Source organism: Perognathus longimembris, chromosome 15, assembly GCF_023159225.1.
Source record: "Perognathus longimembris pacificus isolate PPM17 chromosome 15, ASM2315922v1, whole genome shotgun sequence".
Classification (NCBI taxonomy): domain Eukaryota; kingdom Metazoa; phylum Chordata; class Mammalia; order Rodentia; family Heteromyidae; genus Perognathus; species Perognathus longimembris.
This window is the reverse complement of record NC_063175.1, coordinates 14,876,734-14,896,119: the sequence shown is the minus strand read 5'-3', so window position 1 is coordinate 14,896,119 and position 19,386 is coordinate 14,876,734. Positions and strand designations below refer to the sequence as shown.

The 19,386-nt window shown below is 42.0% G+C and overlaps 1 protein-coding gene across 1 annotated transcript; it reads left to right on the top strand.

Annotated features, from left to right (window-relative positions):
- Positions 1-14,469: 14,469 nt before the first annotated feature.
- Positions 14,470-15,648, top strand: Prmt6 (protein arginine methyltransferase 6). Its single transcript, XM_048363650.1, has one exon. The coding sequence runs from the start codon at positions 14,470-14,472 to the stop codon at positions 15,640-15,642; it is 1,173 nt and encodes a 390-aa protein (XP_048219607.1). The 3' UTR covers positions 15,643-15,648.
- The last annotated feature ends 3,738 nt before the right edge of the window (positions 15,649-19,386 follow it).

Below are 19,386 nucleotides of genomic sequence, written 5' to 3'. Positions count from 1 at the left end.
AATGACCTCTTGCATTTTACAGAAGATTGAGTAGCAACTCTAGATCTGAGAGTTTGCCCTTCTGAATAGATGACATTAAGTTCAGGTGCATGTCTGGCCTGTGAATTGAAATTTTCACACCTTTGATCAGCATAATTTGTGTTAAGTCCAATCTAAATAGCACCTATGAAGTGCCACTGTTCAAATAACTGCACAAAAATAAAGTCAACTCATCTTCATTTACCTACAATGCTTTGTTCTTAAGGCACTGAATATAAGCATATATAAACTCAAATGTCAGAGACACAATATCTGTGAGCCATCAGGAAATGCCTAGCTGAGAAAAAATTAAATGCTTGCATAATTGAGGACTTCTGTAATATAGAGCAAAATAATAATAATGGTGGATTCTTACATGTAGCTGCTAATTTCCAGAACTATTGTCTGTGAGACAAAGGGTAAAAGGCAAACCAATGCAACAGCAATAATTACAAGACAGTATGTTGTAAACTAACTGTACAGCTCGGAGTGGGGGGCGGTGTTTAGGGAGAAGGGAAGGTGGGAGAAAAATGAGGGAGGAGGTAACAAGTTTGATAAGAAATGTACTCCCTATCTTATGTATGTAACTGTAACCCCTCTGTACATAACCTTTACAATGAAAGATAAAATAAAAATATATTGGCTTTGCTAATTACTTTTTATTTTCCATGAAAAATAATATTTTTGTGAGCAGAAATGTGAAATGGGTCAATGATAAATTTAGTTAATTAAAATAATTTAGTGATGCTATATTCGGTCAAATGCTTTCAAGAGTTTTACTTTGAACTTAATTACTGGAGTACCTTCTTTAACAATGTGGAAGCATTTCACTTATTTTTCAAAACAGATGTTAAACACTTAATTTTTTAAAATGCTGCTAAAAAAAATCTGCTTTTGCCCAGGAAAGTAGCAAATTTACCTCCTTGTTTTGTATCCCGGTACATTCCTTTGAAACCAGGTGGCTTTAATTTCAAAATTAGCAAAATACCAAAATAGATTATCAAAATGTAACTTATGCAAGATGCTAAAAAATAAGCTTATACCAGAATACAGCCCGGTCCACACTGGAAATAGAGTTAGTGAAGTCAGCTTTCCACAGAACACAGTTTCACATCATCCCATATTCTAGTTTCCTTTTGCTGGTCTTTAATGGTTAGTAGTACATAATCCTAGGTTTTATCAAATTCAAGAAAGGAGTGAGATTATCTTTGATGGTAATCGTATCCCCCTTAATAGCTATAAATCCACTACTTGCTCCTTCTTTGGCCATTTTACATTCCTGAAATTCAGTTCAATAGTTGCAAACGTCATGCAACAGAAATTCCTATTATCTAGAATTATTGTGAATTATGTTCTTATCCCCAATTTCCTATAGTAAAGACTTAGATGTATGTAAAGAAAAAAACAGACTGAATACATGAGGGATGGGTAAGAATGCTGAAAGGCGCAACACTGATTAAGATATAGTATTTTTTTTTTACCTGTTTTGCTAAATAGCAACTCCTTTGTTCAACTACTTGAAAGATAATAGTAATAAAAAGCCAGGGTACCAAGGAGACTATAGAGCAAAAGAAAAAAAACATAAGCAATAAAATCTTAACCATAAAATCTATAGGTATAACAAAAGTGGAGAACCTCTAGAATAGTTTTCAATTACAAAAGTAAATATGACTACAGCTAAATTTCCACTTTGATATTTTAAATATTAATGGTAGCAATATCATTTTTTCCTTTTGATTCAATAATTTGTGGTGTTTCCATAGTGCACAAGTACTATTTGGATAGCAAGAACTAATTTTATTAGCATAACAAAATAAAATATGAATAAAAAGTGCATTATTATATGAATTCAAATACACGCTAAAATAATCTCAATACCAGTAAATGCTTCAAGTAAATACTTCATTTTAGAAAATAACTGAATATCTGAAATGTGCTTTGAGTGACTGTGATATGGGACTGGCAAACTTGGTTATACCTAATCATCACCAGTAAAGTTTGCTTTTAAAAATATAATGCCCCAGCTAGGCAATGGTGGCTCACACTTGTAATACCAGCTACCCTGGAGAGTTGAAAATTGAGGATTGCCATTTGAAGCCAAGCTGGGCAGGAAAGTTTGTAAAACTCTTATTGCCATTAAATTACCAAAAATAAAAATAAAATAAGAAAGCAGAAGAGAAGTTGTGGCTCAAGTGGTAGAGCACTAGCCTTGAGCACAAAAATTCAGGGGCAGCAACCAGGCCCACAATTCAAGGCCCAGGACCAGCAACATCAGAAGGAAGGAAGGAAGAAAGGAAGAGAGGGAGGGAGGGAGGAAGGGAGGGAGGGAGGGAGGGAGGAAAGGAGGCAGGAGACAAAGAAAGAAAATACCCGTCTCTTCTAGATGTATAAAATCAAAATATATGATGAGAGAGAAAGGCAGGTATGTCTAACAAACTACATAGATGATTCTGATGCCTAGGCAAGTATGATATTTACCATAGAACATATGTAGTTTCTAATCCATTAAGGACCTATGATATCACAAACTAGTAATCCACCAGTAGTTCCATCCAGAGCCTCTATTCACAACTGACAACTGTGATTAATCAGGGGAGACAAAAAGTGGGAAACGCTACATAAATAATGAAGTTTCTCAGGATGGCCATGGAGCACAGCTTTATCCAGATGCCATGTATCTATTAAATGAAGACAATGAGTGAAGTAGGATTTATCAGGCTTACTTCGTTTATCTTGCTTTTCTCTATTTCTAACTGCTAAGGAGTAATTTCTTGGAGGATTACCTCCATTAAAAGCCACTGTCTTATCCCTTTTGCCAGACATTTTCTCCAAAGCCTATAAAAGCTTAATTTCATGTCTTAAGAATCTAGTTAATCAAATGGATATTCACACTCATTTACCTGGTGTCCTTTGCTAAGGCTTGACACTGAAGAAAGGGTTTAGGGCATATACATTTGAGCAGTTTCTCCTCCATTCTTACTATTTATCTGTCATTTTCCTAGTCTTAAAGTCTGAGATTCTGTTAGCCTGTCACTTTATTTTATTCACCATGAGCTTTTAAATAATGTAACTAGGATATTAATGTAATAGATATATCTCTATAATTGAGTGGGAATTCTATTACTTTGCACACTTCTAAAGTGATTAATTTCAGGGTATTTGTATTGCTTTAAATATAGCTCCACAGTAAATAATGCAACACAAAGAGATGTTAACCTATTCCCAAAGCCTACAATAATAATATTAAGCCCGTGTGGTATTAACTTAAAATTAGATGAAACTGATCTTGTAAAACAGAAGATAATAATGTAGTCTGTCAGAAAGGACAAACATGCTTCAGATTATAATCTAAACTTGAGAATATAAAGAGAAACAAACCTAGGAGCACATGTTTAAGTTTTCTTCCTGTAATTAGAAAAATAAATCTCAACTCAATGAATATTAAACAAACAACCAAAAAACAAACAACAACAACAACAAACCACTGAGGAGGATTTAGTCATCCAGGTAAGATATTTCATCATATTGCCTATACTGACAAAATGCAAACCAAAACAACAAGGACTGTAATGTCATTTCATAGAATATCATAGAGGGCTTATACACATGAAAACTGACCATTATTTGAATTTTAAAATATGATCATTACACTATCCAATAATATCCTAAGGCATATAGATCGGAAAATTGAGTAAAATAATAATAGTATTCTTCAAATCACTAATGGAATAGTTCTTGAAACTGGCAATAAAGATCAGTAAAAATTAAATATCCTCATGACCTGTGTAATACAAGAATTATCTTTTTGAGGAATGCAGTCATCATTATCTGCCAGACCCAGTCAAATCTAGATTAGAGGGCTTCCAAGTCAGGTATGAGTTGTGTATTGTGGATCCTTGGGGTAGAAAGTGGCCATCCCTAATTCAAATATTTGAAATCTGATATCCTTGAAAAGTCTAGAATTGTGAATGCCAACATGCTGCTACTGTACTATGAGATTCTGTTCCATGTGCACTATTAAAACTATTGTTTATACTTTTTTGGTCTATGTATACAGATTATATAAAAATAATGCATTTCATAGTTAAATTTGGGTCCCATTTTGAAGCTATGTTTGTAAACATTGCAAAATCCAAATAAATAGCATAAAACTTAACATTCTTCTGGTAGCAAGAATTTGGAGCACATGATATTCAACCTCTGCGGACCTGAGGTCTTAAAGTAGACAAAGATATTGAGATGTACATGGGTTGTAGGAATCATCTCAGGAAAGGAAGGTCTTATTGATAAAGAAGGAGCAGTTATCCTTTTGTGAATTAGTGGTCAGCACTTTCCCCCAGCTGTTCTGCTATGGCCCAATGGGTTTATGATCCAAGTTGCAATAGTAACAAGGAGGGAGGTTATTCAAAGCAAGGACTCCGCAACCCAGAATTCTACTCTTCCAGGCCAGTCTGGGTGAGGCCATTTCTAACTGCTGAATCTGCCAGCAGCAGAGACCAACACTCGCCAAGATGGGCAGTCAACGCCCTGGTGAAAGACTGACTCCATTGTTACCTGTCTGTCACGGAAAGGGCACACTCTGGATATGAATTTGCTTTTCCTGAATGCAAAATACTTCTGAAAAAAGTACCAGGCATACTCTTTCTGGAAAAATGTGCCCATCGTGGAAGGCCACACAGCCTCGCTTCTAACCAAGCAACTCATTTCCCATCCACCACTGCTAAAACAAGTGGCAGCGCTTGTCATTGGACACATAAAGTTCCCCATCATCAGGAAATGCTGTCTTAACCACGGAATGGCCTTCTGAAGACAGAGTTACAGTACTGCCTAGGTAGTAGTACTTCTCAAGGGCAGAGCATGGTTCTCCTGTAGCCAGGAGTCATAAGCTCCAGGGCTCATGGGGTAAAATCTAGTCATATTGATCACCATTCTCCTTACTAATTTCCCACTAGCAAAACTTTTCACTGTTTTTTTTTCCCCTATAACTTATATTTTGTTAATGTAGAGTTTTTCATTGAAGAGGCAAGAAAGTTAACACCCAGAAATATAGTGATGATTCCACTGAAGTGAGAGTTAAAACAGCTAGCTAGCTAGCTAACCACTTCAGGTAACTTACACCTCTAAGTCAACAAGGCCTAGAAGGGGATTTCAGTGTTCTCTAGGATGGTCGGTGTATATCCCCGCGGGACACTGTCCATAATGGAGCTAAGGAAGAGTATGCCTGGATATAAAATACTTCTCAAGGTGTCTCTTACTAGTACCAGACGCTGTGGTTAAAATATGTGTGAAATTACATCAATACAATTTAGTCAGGCCAGGTACAGGTATCTTATGTTTATAATCCTAGCTACTATGAAGGCTGAGATCTGAGGATCATGATTTGAATCCAGCCCAAGTGGATACATCTGAGATATTATCTCCAACTAACCAGAAAAAAAAAAAACAACTGGAAATGGAGGTGTAGTTCATGTGATAGAGTGCCCAGTCTTACACAAAAAGACCCACAAGAGGGGCTGGGGATATAGCCTAGTGGCAAGAGTGCCTGCCTCGGATACACGAGGCCCTAGGTTCGATTCCCCAGCACCACATATACAGAAAACGGCCAGAAGCGGCGCTGTGGCTCAAGTGGCAGAGTGCTAGCCTTGAGCGGGAAGAAGCCAGGGACAGTGCTCAGGCCCTGAGTCTAAGGCCCACGACTGGCCAAAAAAAAAAAAAAAAAAAAAAAAAAAAGACCCACAAGAGCACAGGCACTGAGCTTAAGCCCCCAGAAGGGGCACAATCAATACACAGACAGACAGACAGATAGATAGATAGATAGATAGATAGATAGATAGATAGATAGATAGATAGATAGATAAACTAATAATAAATAAATCCTTCAGGACTATGAATGGGCCAAGCCCTTTAGGAACTAAAACTTGAATTGTTCTGCCAGATAAAAAATGTTACAAGAAGCTATAGGTAGAAGTTATACAGAATAGATTGTCAGAGAATGTAGTTATAAACATGTTAGGACCACAAGATCAGTTACAGTATTGAGGACTGCAATTGTTAAGAGCATTTCCGTCCTGCTCTATAAAGAATACATTCTTTTGTATATGTATAGTAAATAAATCTTTGCTTTAATTCTATTATTTCTTGGTCATGTAACAGAATATATTGGTTCTACAATATTATATGTTGTTCATTTTCCATCATAGAACTTCAGTTATGGAATGTCAAGAGAAGAGTAAACATCTAAGGACTCCATTAGCTCTTCTGGTTGCCTGCAGAATGGTTATATGTTGACTGCAACCACTTCCTTATGGTCCTTCACGGGATGCATATGAACGTCAAGGTGTAATGGGCAGATTTGTGACGGTCAATTCTTGGTGTCATCTTGATAGATTGAATAATACTTCAGAGGATGACAGAGCAATAACTTTGGTTATGTCTAGGAAAATGTTTTCCGATGAGATTAGCCTATCCATCAATAGACTGAGTGGGAAAGATCAAGGTGGGCAGGTGCCACCTCATCAGCTGGGGTCTGAAACGGGACAAAGGAAAGGAGATAATTTGCTTTTTCCCTCCTGGAGACACTTTCCTCTTCTTGCCCTTGGACATCAAAGCTCAAATTCACTGACTTTGGGACCCTGTAACAACATATACTAGCAATACCCCCGGATACTGTTATCTTAACAATCAAACCATCAACTTCTCAGGTTCTGAGGCTTCAGACTCATAGTTCATACTAAAGTTTCTACTGAATAGCTATCATTTTCACTCCATTATCCTATTAATTTCAGCTTTTCCATTGCTGTGATCAAATATCTGAGAAAAACAGAAAAACTTAGGGAATCAAAGATTTATTTTAGCTTATGAGGGTCTAGTCCCCTTTGGTGGTTAGGGGGAATGGAAGAGCAGAACAGTTCATATAATTGCAGACAGGAAGCTACTAGAGGAACAGGAATGGGACAGGAAAAGTTACCTCCAAAGCATATGGGGAGCATTTCATATCCAAAACGTAAGATTCCACTCCTGGCTCCTAGAGGTTATGGCTATCTCGTAACGCCAAAAGCACTGAGTCCATGTCTAAGAGTCTCCAAAGTCTAAATAGATCCAACACTTTCCAAAAGTCAAAATCCAAGGTCAAGACAGCCTCTCCGCCGTGAGCCTCTACCAAACCAAAACCAAGTTACATACCTCCCATGGGCAACAAAGCACAAAAAAGGCATTTCCACTCCAAAATGGAGGAACAGGAGAATACCAAGGGCGATTTGAATGGAAGGCAACACAAAATATTCCACAGGGTAATCAACTGATGCTGGAGCTCACTGTCCAGCATCTGTAGCTTGTGGGTTCATGAGTTGAAATCCAGTGGGCTAGGGAAGCCTCATCCCTCAGGCCTTGGTATCTAAAGCCTGCGGGGCATCTCTCTTGACCTCTGAAGCTTTCCTCAGATGCCCCATGTTCATAGCTCTTCCAATATTCTGGATATATACACTGCAACTCAGGCTTTCCCCGCGAGGCTTTGTGCAGCAGCACCTCAGTGGCTGTCTGCAGGACCCCTGACCTTCACACACATTACCAGGACTTCTCTTCAAAAACAGGCCTCTGTTACCACAGAACTCTTCTTACATTCCGCATGCCTGCAGAGCCAGCATCGCATGGGCACCGAGGTTTACCACCGGCTTAAGCAGCAGCCGAGTGTGCTTGGGTCCTGGCTGCAATGGTCTCTGAGTACTCAGATGGCTGAATGGAGGAAAGCACATTCTGGGAGACAGGACACGTGGGAGCACTCTCTTCAAAGCCCTTTTAGATGCATTAAAATCTTTTTACTCTAATCCTGTGATGTGTGGGGTCTGGTTACTTTCTGAGACAGACTTTAATGTTATTGTTTCATAATACTTGATTTCTATTTAATAGTACTAATCTTTTAACAGCCACACTCTCCTTGTCCAGGATTTTAAACACACTCATGCCAGACTGCACATATTTGAAATCTTTCCATTGTATGGTTGCCACCGAATCCTGCTATCCATATGGCTACAAGCCAATGAAAATATCCATACCACAGGCTGAACCCCACATTGGCTCGAGATCTTCTCTGAAAAAGTATTTAATCCATGATCTTTAACCCCAACTTCCCACAAAGCTTCAAGGCACAGCCAAAAATGTGGCTATGTTCTTGGCCAGAATTTAACAGGAGGACCTCTAGCCCCATCCATACCTAATAGAATCCTTGTTCCCATCAGAAACTTATAAAGCCAGTCTGTAATGTCTGAATTTCAAACTGTGATGTGGTCTTCTGAGCTCACATCAGAATCACATAATGTGCTTTGCTTACAACATTCTAGAACTCTTCCTGTGCCCAAACTCTCCCCACTTCCCTTGTAAGCAAATTCCAATGGAAGGACTGAAAATTACATGGTTGTATTTATGCACAGCAAGGAAACCCCACATTTCTTAGTTGTGCACAGCTATAAGAAAAATACCTGACATAAACAACTTAAGGTAAGAAGGATTTGTTTGGGCTCTCAATTGTGACGCATGAGTCCATTGTGGAGAGGATGGCATGCAGAATAGAACAGTTCATTCAAATCACAGAGGACAAGAAGGAGGGAGGGACCAGAAGGGATCAGGGATAAGATACTCAAAGGTCTTGTCCTTGCAACCCACTTCCGAAAGTGTGTTAGAACCCTGCCTCCAAGCTGGCTCACACCTGTAACCCTAGCTACTCAGGATGCTGAGATCTTAGGATCACGGTTCCCAGACAGCCCAAACAGAAAAATCTCTCATCTCCAACTAACCCCTCAAAAACCAGAAGTGGAGCTGTGGCTCAAAGTGTTAGAGCTCTAGCCTTGAGCAAAAGAGCCCAAGAACAGCACATAGGCACTGAGTTCAAGCCTCACAACTGAAAGTTTCTAAAACTCCTCAAACAGGGCCCACAGCTGATAAACAAGCATCTAACACATGAGCCGGGTAGGACATTTCATATTGGAAAATCATAAATAAAACTATCATATGCCCAAAAAACATCCATTTGCCCCATCCATTTTGTCTCTTCAGGGAATGCTAGTATAAGATTATTCCCTAAAAATATAAATTCATAAAAGTAGGTATTTGGGTCCATTTCGTTTATCAGTATTGTTTCAGAGCCCACAGAATATCCCATGCTCAGTATTCATTGAAAGAATGAATGCAACACATAGAACAATGCAGTAATGCCTACTACACAGACAGCAAACAATTTAGCTGTCATTAGTCTGAATATATAGTATGGTAGTCAAATCAAGTTGTTTATATAAAAAAGGAACAATGAAAATAAAAACACTATACAGAAAAAACACTAGAAAAAATTCTTGGCAGAAATGATTACTTCCATCTTAGAAGATTTGTATGGCAACAAAATAAAGTTAAAATTTAGCATAGCCACAATCTAAAAGAATACAAAGCACTGTAAGTGTGAATTTTTGTTTGATATAATCACATGAGTAAGTCTCCCAACCATAATGGTAGGAAAAGAAATTAGCCCCTGGGGAACACATATGATATGACTCTATGAACATAAAGTTCAAAGCCAAGGTCAGTGAGTCTCTCATGGCATTAAGTTGCTTTTCTCTGGGAAAAAGAAAAAAAAAAGGTATAGAACTGGAAGAACATTTGGAGTTCTCTGATATTGACAATGTTTTCTCTTGACTTGGGCCAAAGTTCTCTAATAATCCATTCTCTGTGAATATTTCTAGGAAGAGTATCAACAGTATTTTGTTCCTGGTTTCACTGAGCCTCAGCCCAAACTTGTTTCATTCCAGGTCTCTTCTTTTTGGGACCCAAGCTAGCAAAGTAGCAATTTACTGGAAGCATTTATTTCACATTGACATGGTTCTGAAACCCAAAGGTGACAGAAGCAAACTAAGCAGCTAGCTGTACTTAAATTGTGTTGGATGTCATGCCTAACTGTTCAAAACCTTTGATTTTGATGTCTTTGATCCATCTGCTATTTCCACACAGTGGGAGCTGCATCTATTTCTCTCTCTTACTTACACTTCATGTAGATGTTTTGAGTTTATCAACCTTTGATAGGAATGTACAATTGGTCTTTTTACCTTGACCCATTCTCTCCAGTGGTATGTGATCTAATTGAAGCACCAACTCGGTTGATTTTGAGTAAATGCAAAGAGGTTATCCTAGAATGAGGGTAGGCTGACTCGGTGTAGGGATCTCACTGAGATTTAAAAAAAAAAAATCCTCTCCAGCTAGTTTTGAAGAAATAAGATGACTAATTGTAAGAGAGATTAGGAGAAGGTCACCAGACAGAGAACTATCAGCAATGTCTCTGATGGGGAAACAGATAAGGATAAAGGGAAGCTTGAGTCTTAACATCTGTAGGGAACTAAATTTTTCCAATACTCACATGAGCTTGGAAGAGAATCTCAGCTCTGGAATCAAGGGTTCCAAGTCAAAAGCTAAGCTATGCCTGCACTCTTGACGTGAGTGTGTGTGTGTGGGGGGGGGGGGGTGTGTTTGTGTGTTGTTGTTGCCACCACTGCTGTCACTGCTGTTAAATTTGTAGCTATGTTACACCTCAGTAGAAGAGGAAGTAGAACCCCTACCGTTGCATAAACTCTACATGGCCTCACTCAGGTCCTTGTACTCCCAAAATGGTTTAGATGATGATTCTCAAGTTTCAACGTGTATCACAATCAAATCATTCAAGGGACTTTGTAAAACAATAATGAAGAGCCCAGTCCCCACAGGTTCAAGTTCTCTACACCAGAGGTGTGATGATGTTGATGATACTGGTTTAGAGATGACACTTAGAGAAACAATGAACCACGATAACTACAATTCTAATTTTTTTTTTTAATGCACTGCTGTTGATAAAGCTCAGGACCTTTTTTTTCTGACATACTAGGACTTGAACTCAGGATTTAAGCACTATTATTTAGATTTTTTTCCAACCAAGGCTATGCTATCACTTGAACCACAGTTCCCCTTCCAAGCTTTTTGTGGTTAATAAGTGTCTCAAGGACTTTCCTAGTTGGGCTGGCAGTAGAGCTGTGATCCTCAGAGCTCAGCCTCCTGAGGAGCTAGGATTAGTCTGGAGCCGCTGGTGTCCACTGGTGAGCCTTTTGCGTAACAGGCAAATACTCTAATACTGAACTACATCCCCAGTTCAGTAATTACTTCTATGTACTTTAAACACCCTCCGTGGCAAACTACTATGAGAACATAAGCATCTGACAGAAGCTAATGTTATTTCCTTTCATAGGAAAATTTTTCTCAAAAGAAAAGAGAGATCTCAAAATATAACATGCATCAGTCCTAATATCCGATTCTCAATGAGCTACCTGATTCTTATTATGCCTGGGGCAGGAGAGCAAACACTCGTTTCCATGGATGCATTGATGCATTACTTTTCCCCATATTGTAATTTCCAATCCCATTTTGCAAAACTATTTCCACTATAGTGGCCAGAATTATAATAGGGGTTGTTAAAATGCCTTGGTCAACATTCCTATTTGCAACTGTTAAGATGCTACATTTGATACTCGAAGAGGTGAATGAACATAAGCTGAATTGATAATTATAGATTAAGTTCATGATATCCCTGTTGTCACTTTCAAAGCAATTCAATTAAAGCATTTCTTGTAAGAAAATAATTATACTTACCCATAATAACATCATTTGGAGCTAAAAGTTTACTACTTATCTATTTTAGTATTTGGTTTAAAAGCGACAACACTACATCACAGATCTAAAAGGGTATAACATATACCTACATATAATCTAAACATATAATCTAAAAGAGTATAACATATACCTGTCTCATTTGGTTTTTTATTTTGCTGTTCCTGTTCACTTAGAGAATCACTACCATTCGACCTTATTTTCCACAAAGTTACACATTTATTTCTCATCTGTTTTAGTATTTGGTTTAATAGCTGCAACATTACACAAAAGATCTAAAAGACAATATATACATCAAGAGTATAACAGAGACCTGGAATTCTCTATATTTGATCTTACATCAAACTTAAAATCTCTCATATAGAGAATTCTTATCTTTTGTCTTTATTTTCTACAAGAGTTTTTTTTTTTTTTTTTTCTTGACAGACGTGACTCTTTCTATGGTTACAGCTTCCTGGTAACTGCAGAACAGCAAAAACTACATCCCTTAATGAATATTCATACCAAGGAGTATTTATAACATTTTTCATGACATTGCTCCTTTACCCTTCCTCAGCATTCACTTTGAGAATTACAATGAGCTCTTAAAAACTTGAAGGAAATATCTTCAATCTTTTATTTTCTAGGCTTTAACATGTATTTTAAACTACATGTTTTCAAATTAAAGAGAAATTAGAAATAAGTATTTGGGGGAGGAAACTATATCAGCAAACCTAAGAATAATATGTACAGGAAACCGATTTAAGGTTTAAGTGGTGCAGTGATTCACTAGTAAGAAACCAGAATGGGCAACAGGAATACAAAAGGCTAATAAGATAATGAGCTTGTCTTTGGGGGTTACTGGTCTGCTCCCTATCTTTAGCCTAATGCAGTATGTAGTACAAATGTGCAGAATGTTTGTTGAATAACTTATGTGTTTATCCACAAAGTCAATCACAGTTCTCTCAGTTATTAAACACACGCATGCACACGTGCGCACACGCGCGCGCACACACACACACACACACACACATACATCTATGATCCTGTGGTTCCAGAATCGAGCACCTGAAATGCTGAAATGTGGAAATGGTTCAAATTCCACCATAGTGCTCTAGAAAAATGTAAAATGTTGGCATTCGAGTCTGGCACAGAAAAGCCAGCTGTATAAGAAGCCCATTGGATGGACGGGACCAGTTATAAAAGTATATAAACTATTCTAGGCCCACAACCTGTTTGAAAAAGCTATAAATATGTAATGTTTAAGTATCTAAAAAGCTGAAGGACATCAATGGACTAGCCCTCAAAGGATCAGCATAAAAATGTCAAACCACGGTATTTTTGACATTAGTGCTGGGGATTTCAATGTTTTAACCCTCCCCTACAGTAAGAAAATACACACCTACAACACTTATCTGAAACAAATTTTGTACACCAACACCTACCATTATTCATTTGATAAAGCTGATCATTTCTAGTCTCTTCTGTGTCTCTTTGGTTGCTGGTCAAGGTGTACTGAAGGGAACATCAAGATTCCTTTATGTGGAAAACATGGGGCTTGAGCATGGAACGGATGTGGTGAGTTGACCGAAGAATGAGAAACAACAGCAAGATTCTACTAGGATAGCTTCAGCTCGTCTGCCCTCCAGCACAGTACTGCTGAGTGGCAGGGCTCAGGTGTCTAGGAGTAGAGCCCCTTGCCCACTTGAAATTGTTCAGTGTGGTTTAACAGGTCAGTAACAAACATCCCGTCTATACCAATCCCAAGCAGGGCATTTTCTTCTCAGTTTGGGCTATGTTTCTTGCTAATCATTATGCTTTCCGGAGGAGTTGCTGAAAGTGAAAATGATCTCATTTCTACAAGTAGTCTAAACTGAAACTATACTTCAATTCAGATCAGAGTTTACTAGAATCACTTGGCAAAACTCAAGAACACATGGTGACTGCAGACACTGGGGAGATGAAGATCTGGGGAATGCAATTCCAGAACAATCCTGGCAAAATGCTGGAAGCTGTCTTATCTCAACCTTTAAACTGGATGAGATGGCACATGCCTAAGATGCCAACTATGCTTGAGGCCATACAAAAGAGAACCTCCTTTTGAGGCTGACCCTACGCAAAATAGCATCAGAGACTCTTAGCTGTAAAATAACCAAAGCAAAAAAGGCTGGGAATAGGGCTCAAGTAGTAAAGCCCCTGCAAATGCAAGTTCCTGAGTTCAAAACCCCGTAGCAAATGACAAAGAAAAATTACCCTAAAATTAAAACTCTAATCTTACCTCTGAATCACAATTGGCATGCTAGTCTTTGTTCGAGAGTATATACTGGGCGCTTTCTGAGCTTGTTTTAGCACTAAGAATTGCAATATTGGGTACACAAAAGTCTAAGATCCCTAGAATATGAACTATACATAAAATCAACTTAATTAAATACAGACAGATAACAGCAGAAGCTGTGGAGGAAAAGGGTAGTGTTTGGATTGGATTGGGACATAGTATGTACACTAGACAGGAAAGGCTACTCTCAGGAAGTAAGGCTTACACTGAGCTCTAAACGGAGAAGTCATTGCCGTGCAATGCTAAAGGATAAAAACCCCGATTCACAGGAAGAAGCGCCTCACCTAACAGGAGCCAGACACCGCGGGAGGCGGGAGAACTACAAGTCCCAGCAGGCCCCGCGCGGCGCGCGGCGTCACGTCGCGTCGGGCCCCGCCTCCCTCAACGCCTCCTGCGCACGCCACGCCGCGCCGCGCCGCGCCGCGCCGCGCCGAGTGCGAGCCGGTGGTGGCCGGGGGGCCCCCGAGATGTCGCTGCCCAAGAAGCGACGGCTGGAGCCGGAGGAGGGCGCGGCGGGGGGCGAGGCGGCGGAGGCGGAGGCGGCGGCGGAGGCGGCGGAGGAGGAGCGGCGGCGCGGCGCGGGCGAGGCGGAGGCGCCGCCGGGCCCGGGCCCCGGCCCGCCCCCTCCCCCCGAGCGCGACCGGCTGTACTACGCGTGCTACGCGGACGTGTCGGTGCACGAGGAGATGCTGGCGGACCGCGTCCGCACCGAGGCGTACCGGCGCGGCATCCTGCGGCACGGCGCCTGGCTGCGCGGCAAGGCGGTGCTGGACGTGGGCGCGGGCACGGGCATCCTGAGCGTGTTCTGCGCGCAGGCGGGCGCGCGGCGCGTGTACGCGGTGGAGGCCAGCTCCATCTGGCAGCAGGCGCGCGAGGTGGTGCGGCTCAACGGGCTGGAGGGGCGCGTGCGCGTGCTGCCGGGCCCCGTGGAGACGGTGGAGCTGCCCGAGCGCGTGGACGCCATCGTGAGCGAGTGGATGGGCTACGGGCTGCTGCACGAGTCCATGCTGCGCTCCGTGCTGCACGCGCGCGCCAAGTGGCTCAAGGAGGGCGGCCTGCTGCTGCCGGCGTCGGCCGAGCTCTTCGTGGCGCCCGTGAGCGACCAGGGCCTGGAGCTGCGGCTGGGCTTCTGGGGCCAGGTGAAGCAGCGCTACGGCGTGGACATGAGCTGCCTGGAGCGCTTCGCCACGCGCTGCCTGATGGGCCACGCGGAGATCGTGGTGACGGCGCTGTCGGGCGAGGACGTGCTGGCGCGGCCCGAGCGCTTCGCGCGCCTGGAGCTGGCGCGCGCGGGGCTGGAGCGCGAGCTGGAGGCGGGCGTGGGCGGCCGCTTCCGCTTCCGCTGCTACGGCGCCGCGCCCCTGCACGGCTTCGCCGTCTGGTTCCAGGTGACCTTCCCGGGCGGCGGCGCCGGCCGGCCGCCGCTGGTGCTGTCCACCTCGCCCTTCCACCCGGCCACGCACTGGAAGCAGGCGCTGCTCTACCTGGACGAGCCCGTGCCCGTGGAGCAGGACACGGACATCGCGGGCGAGATCACGCTGCTGCCTTCCCCGGACGACCCCCGCCGCCTGCGGGTGCTGCTGCGCTACCGCGTGGGGGACCGCGAGGAGAGGACCAAGGACTTCGCCATGGAGGACTGAGCCCCCTCCCGGGGTCCCCCCCCCCCCCCCGTGCCTCCCTCCCTCGGTGTCCCCCCGGGCCCTGGGAGAAGAAGACACCACCACGGTGGGGGTGGGGGGGGACCGCCGCCCCCCCCTGCTTAGCTTGTAAATGGCCTCCGCACAAGCCTGTCACCTCACACCTTACTCGAGTAACCGCGCAGCCGGGGAGAAAGGTGGAAGAGCTCCGTGGAGTTCCCAACAAAAGCCGTCCCCAGCCCCGTGTGCTTGCTTTCCTCAGTGCCTGCGTTTCAGTGCCAAGGACCCCGGCCCTGTGGTACGGCCCTACCCAAGAAACCCCCCAAGGCCACTCTGGGGGACACCAGGGACCAGGAAGGGGAACACGGAGTGGATTCTGAAAGTTAACTTAGGGCTCGCCAAGGAACTTGCTAGGTCCCCATGATTTTAATTCCTGTGAAGAAGGTGGGGAGAGAGAGGAAAAGGTTTCCCAACCTAGCTCGAGGGTGTGTTCATCCCTTCCCACGGGTACATTATCTAAGCTCCTGAAGTAAAATACATTCCCAGCGCCTTTTTTCTTTTTTAATACACTTATTTAAACACATCTGGAAACATCATATAACTTGACCTTTTTCCTTAGCTCGGTGGGTTGTTTTGGTTTTGACTTTTTTGTTGTTGTTGTTCAGTCAAATGTGGAAGTTGTGAATTAGGGAAAATCACCTGTAATGAAATGTGAATCTTATGGAATCTATTGCACTGATTTTTCCCTCCTTATCTCCCTGGCAAATAAAAGATTGGCATCCTCACTTTTTATAACTGAAGCTTTCAGAAGTTTTGTGCACCCTCTGAATAACAGTGCTTTTTGCCTTTCTCACATTGTCGGTTCCAGAGTGTTACAACTCTTCAGAGTTATATACCTTCCAGCCATTCAAACTGGTTAATCCATGATTTTCCACATACTAGTAGCTTTTGTGTACTAAGAGGAAGAAACAAGTGTGAAAAACTATTTTTTTTCAGTACTCTTAATATTTTCTTTCCTGTAACTTGGCCCCTTTCTGTTTCCTGCTGGGTTTTTTTTTTTTTTATTCATTACGTATTAAAGCACTTAAGTATAACTGATTGGCTAAATTTTAGTCACGTGGAGATCTATTGCGAAGGGAAACATAACAAAAAAGTCAAATTAAGGTAGGCTTGGTTAAGCTAGAGGTGAAAGAAAGTCATTCTTTTAGGGAGGACTATATATTTGAAATCAAATGTTTCTTATTTAGAGCTTAGTTTGCAATCAAATGTTTATTCTTTAGAGCTTAGTTTGCAGTTTGAGTAGATTTCTTGTGATCTTGCTTGTTTCAATTTGCTAAAAACCCTTTTACACTATGGCCACATGGAAGCCTTCTTTGAAATTGCATTTTGTTAGTGTATTAGTGCAGAATTCTCATTACCAACAAGCTCAGGAAGGATAAAGTTAAAAGCTGGGAAACTACAGAAGTAAAAGATACTTTGTAATGAAGCAGTGTCCTTTCCCAAAAGAAAAGTACAGCTGCTGACTGAAGCCCTCAGTTTAGAGGCAGCCCAGCAGAACGGTTAAGAGCTTGCCCCTGAAGGAGGCAGGCAGCCCACACCTGTGAGTGTGATCTAGCAGACTACCCCATTTTATTTCTCCTTCAAAGCACTCCAGTACAAAACCCAGAAAATAGTACCCTCTCAGTGGGCATGTGAGATAGGTAAATAACACCTAACCCATATAGTGCCTGATACAAAGTTAACTCCTCAATCTGCCATCCCATAAAAGTCAGGCAAGCCTGGAGCATTTGGATACACACAGAATATACTACAGAATAAATATCCAGTATTTTGGTTTTCTTGCAGGTTTTGACTGACGGGATCAGGATAGCTGTACGTGAAGAGCAATGTATGGCAGTGATCACTAGAAGATCCAAAGGGAAGCCAAGGCCTTTGGATGCGGAAACTTCCAGAAAGATGCGAGTATAAGACATGTCAGCCTTCAGTCACTGCGCTGTCTGTATGGACTAGTTCTGATTGCTTAGGGCTGGTAAGGCTACCGGGCAGGAACTCCCAGACCCATAAGAGAAAAACATGGTGAAGTTCTACATCAGGTGACTTAGATTTATTTAGTTCTATAAAGTTTTTTCAAGTGTCACTTATCAAACCAATGAACATTTTCTTGTACATTTTAACAGCCACTGTGAGAAATATAAATTGAAAAAAATTATACTCTTTTTTTTTTCAAGTAGATAAACTTTTATAAGACAAACTAAAATAATAAGCTAGGATGGTCTTGGTGTGAGGAAAAGGTAGGTAGATCCAGGCTCTGGTGGCTCGTGCCTGTAATCCTAGCTATTGAGGAGGTTGCTAGCTGGGGATCTCAGTCAGAAGTTATTTCAGGAAGGGAAGTCCCTAAGACTTACCTCCAGTTAACCACCAAACGCCTGAAATGGAGCTGTGGCTCAAGTAATAAAGTGAAAAGCTAAGCAAGAGCAAAAGGCCCTGAGTAGCAGCCGGGGGGGGGGGGGAAACAAATAGATGTCATCTTTTTACATAGGTTTATACAGCCCTTAAGGAATTTACACCCCTCTCCCTCTTTTCTTTGGTGAGTATAGACTGCAAATTATCTAGTAACTTTTTTGGGGGGTGGGGGGTGCATATTGATTTTGAGCTCAGCCTAGAGCTTACCACACCTGTAGCCATTTTTGCTTTATTTTGTTTTCAGTTACATTTTTTTTTTTTTGCCCTAGGCAGCCCTTAAACAGAGTCCCTTAGGAAGCTGATAATATAAGTGTGTGTCAACATACCCTTCCAGAAAGTTGAACCTTGAGTATAAGTCACTTCCTAACCCCAAACCGAAGTTCACACTTTTGTGAACTTAGAGCATGGTTGTAAGTAGTAAACCACAGCTTTATACTTGATACATGAAGGTACTTCGCCTAGCTAGTCTTGTTTGAGATCTGTCTTGGGCCTGGAGAATGGCTTTCAGTGCATAAGGCTGCAGGGCTGACAGTAAGCCCCCGTTGACACACTGTCTGTGCCCATTCCCCTAGCAGCTAATCAAACACAGCGTCCGGTCTGAAGTCCCCAGAAAGCTAAGTCTTCAACAGTGGCAATAAGGCTGAGGTTGCAGAGGCAGGCGGCTGAGGAGTCCAGGAAGTTGTGGAGATGGGCAAAAGGGGTGCAGCAAGGTGAACATGAGTGGAATCTCCAGCAAGCAGCTGCTTCGTGTTTTGCTTATTACCAGCCTCGTCACCATACTACACACGAACAATTGCTGAGCAGAGATGAGTCCAAGGACACTCAGAGAGGCCCCATTTCTCCCACGCCATACATCTATTCGTTGAATAGGTCATAAGCACCATGTATGGAGCAATTTACTATGATGAGGTTGGCGAGGCAAAATTATGTGCACCCACCACTGGCGTGCATTTTTACGCCAAGGAAGACTTCATTCCAACCAAACCTTACCTCTGCCTCAACGATGACGAGAAAGCACTCTTATTCTTAAAACTTCTCAAGTGCAAAAACGGTATTTTCCTCATTACATAGATTATGAAATGTCTTGGGGAAAAATTCTCATACTAGCTCCAGAAATAAGTTGTTACCTTCCCAATAAATGGCTTGCTTGCCTTACATCTTTATAGGCAGTATTGGCTACATAGTCCTTCACACATCAGCCACATTTATACCTCACTTGTGCTTTTCTTTAACTTATATGTAGCTTCATATTTTTTAATTTTTTTTCCTCTTGCACTGGTTACA

Bases quoted from the DNA above. Each gene is read 5' to 3' on its own strand.
- Prmt6 (XM_048363650.1), top strand. From the start codon at position 14,470: ATGTCGCTGCCCAAGAAGCGACGGCTGGAGCCGGAGGAGGGCGCGGCG.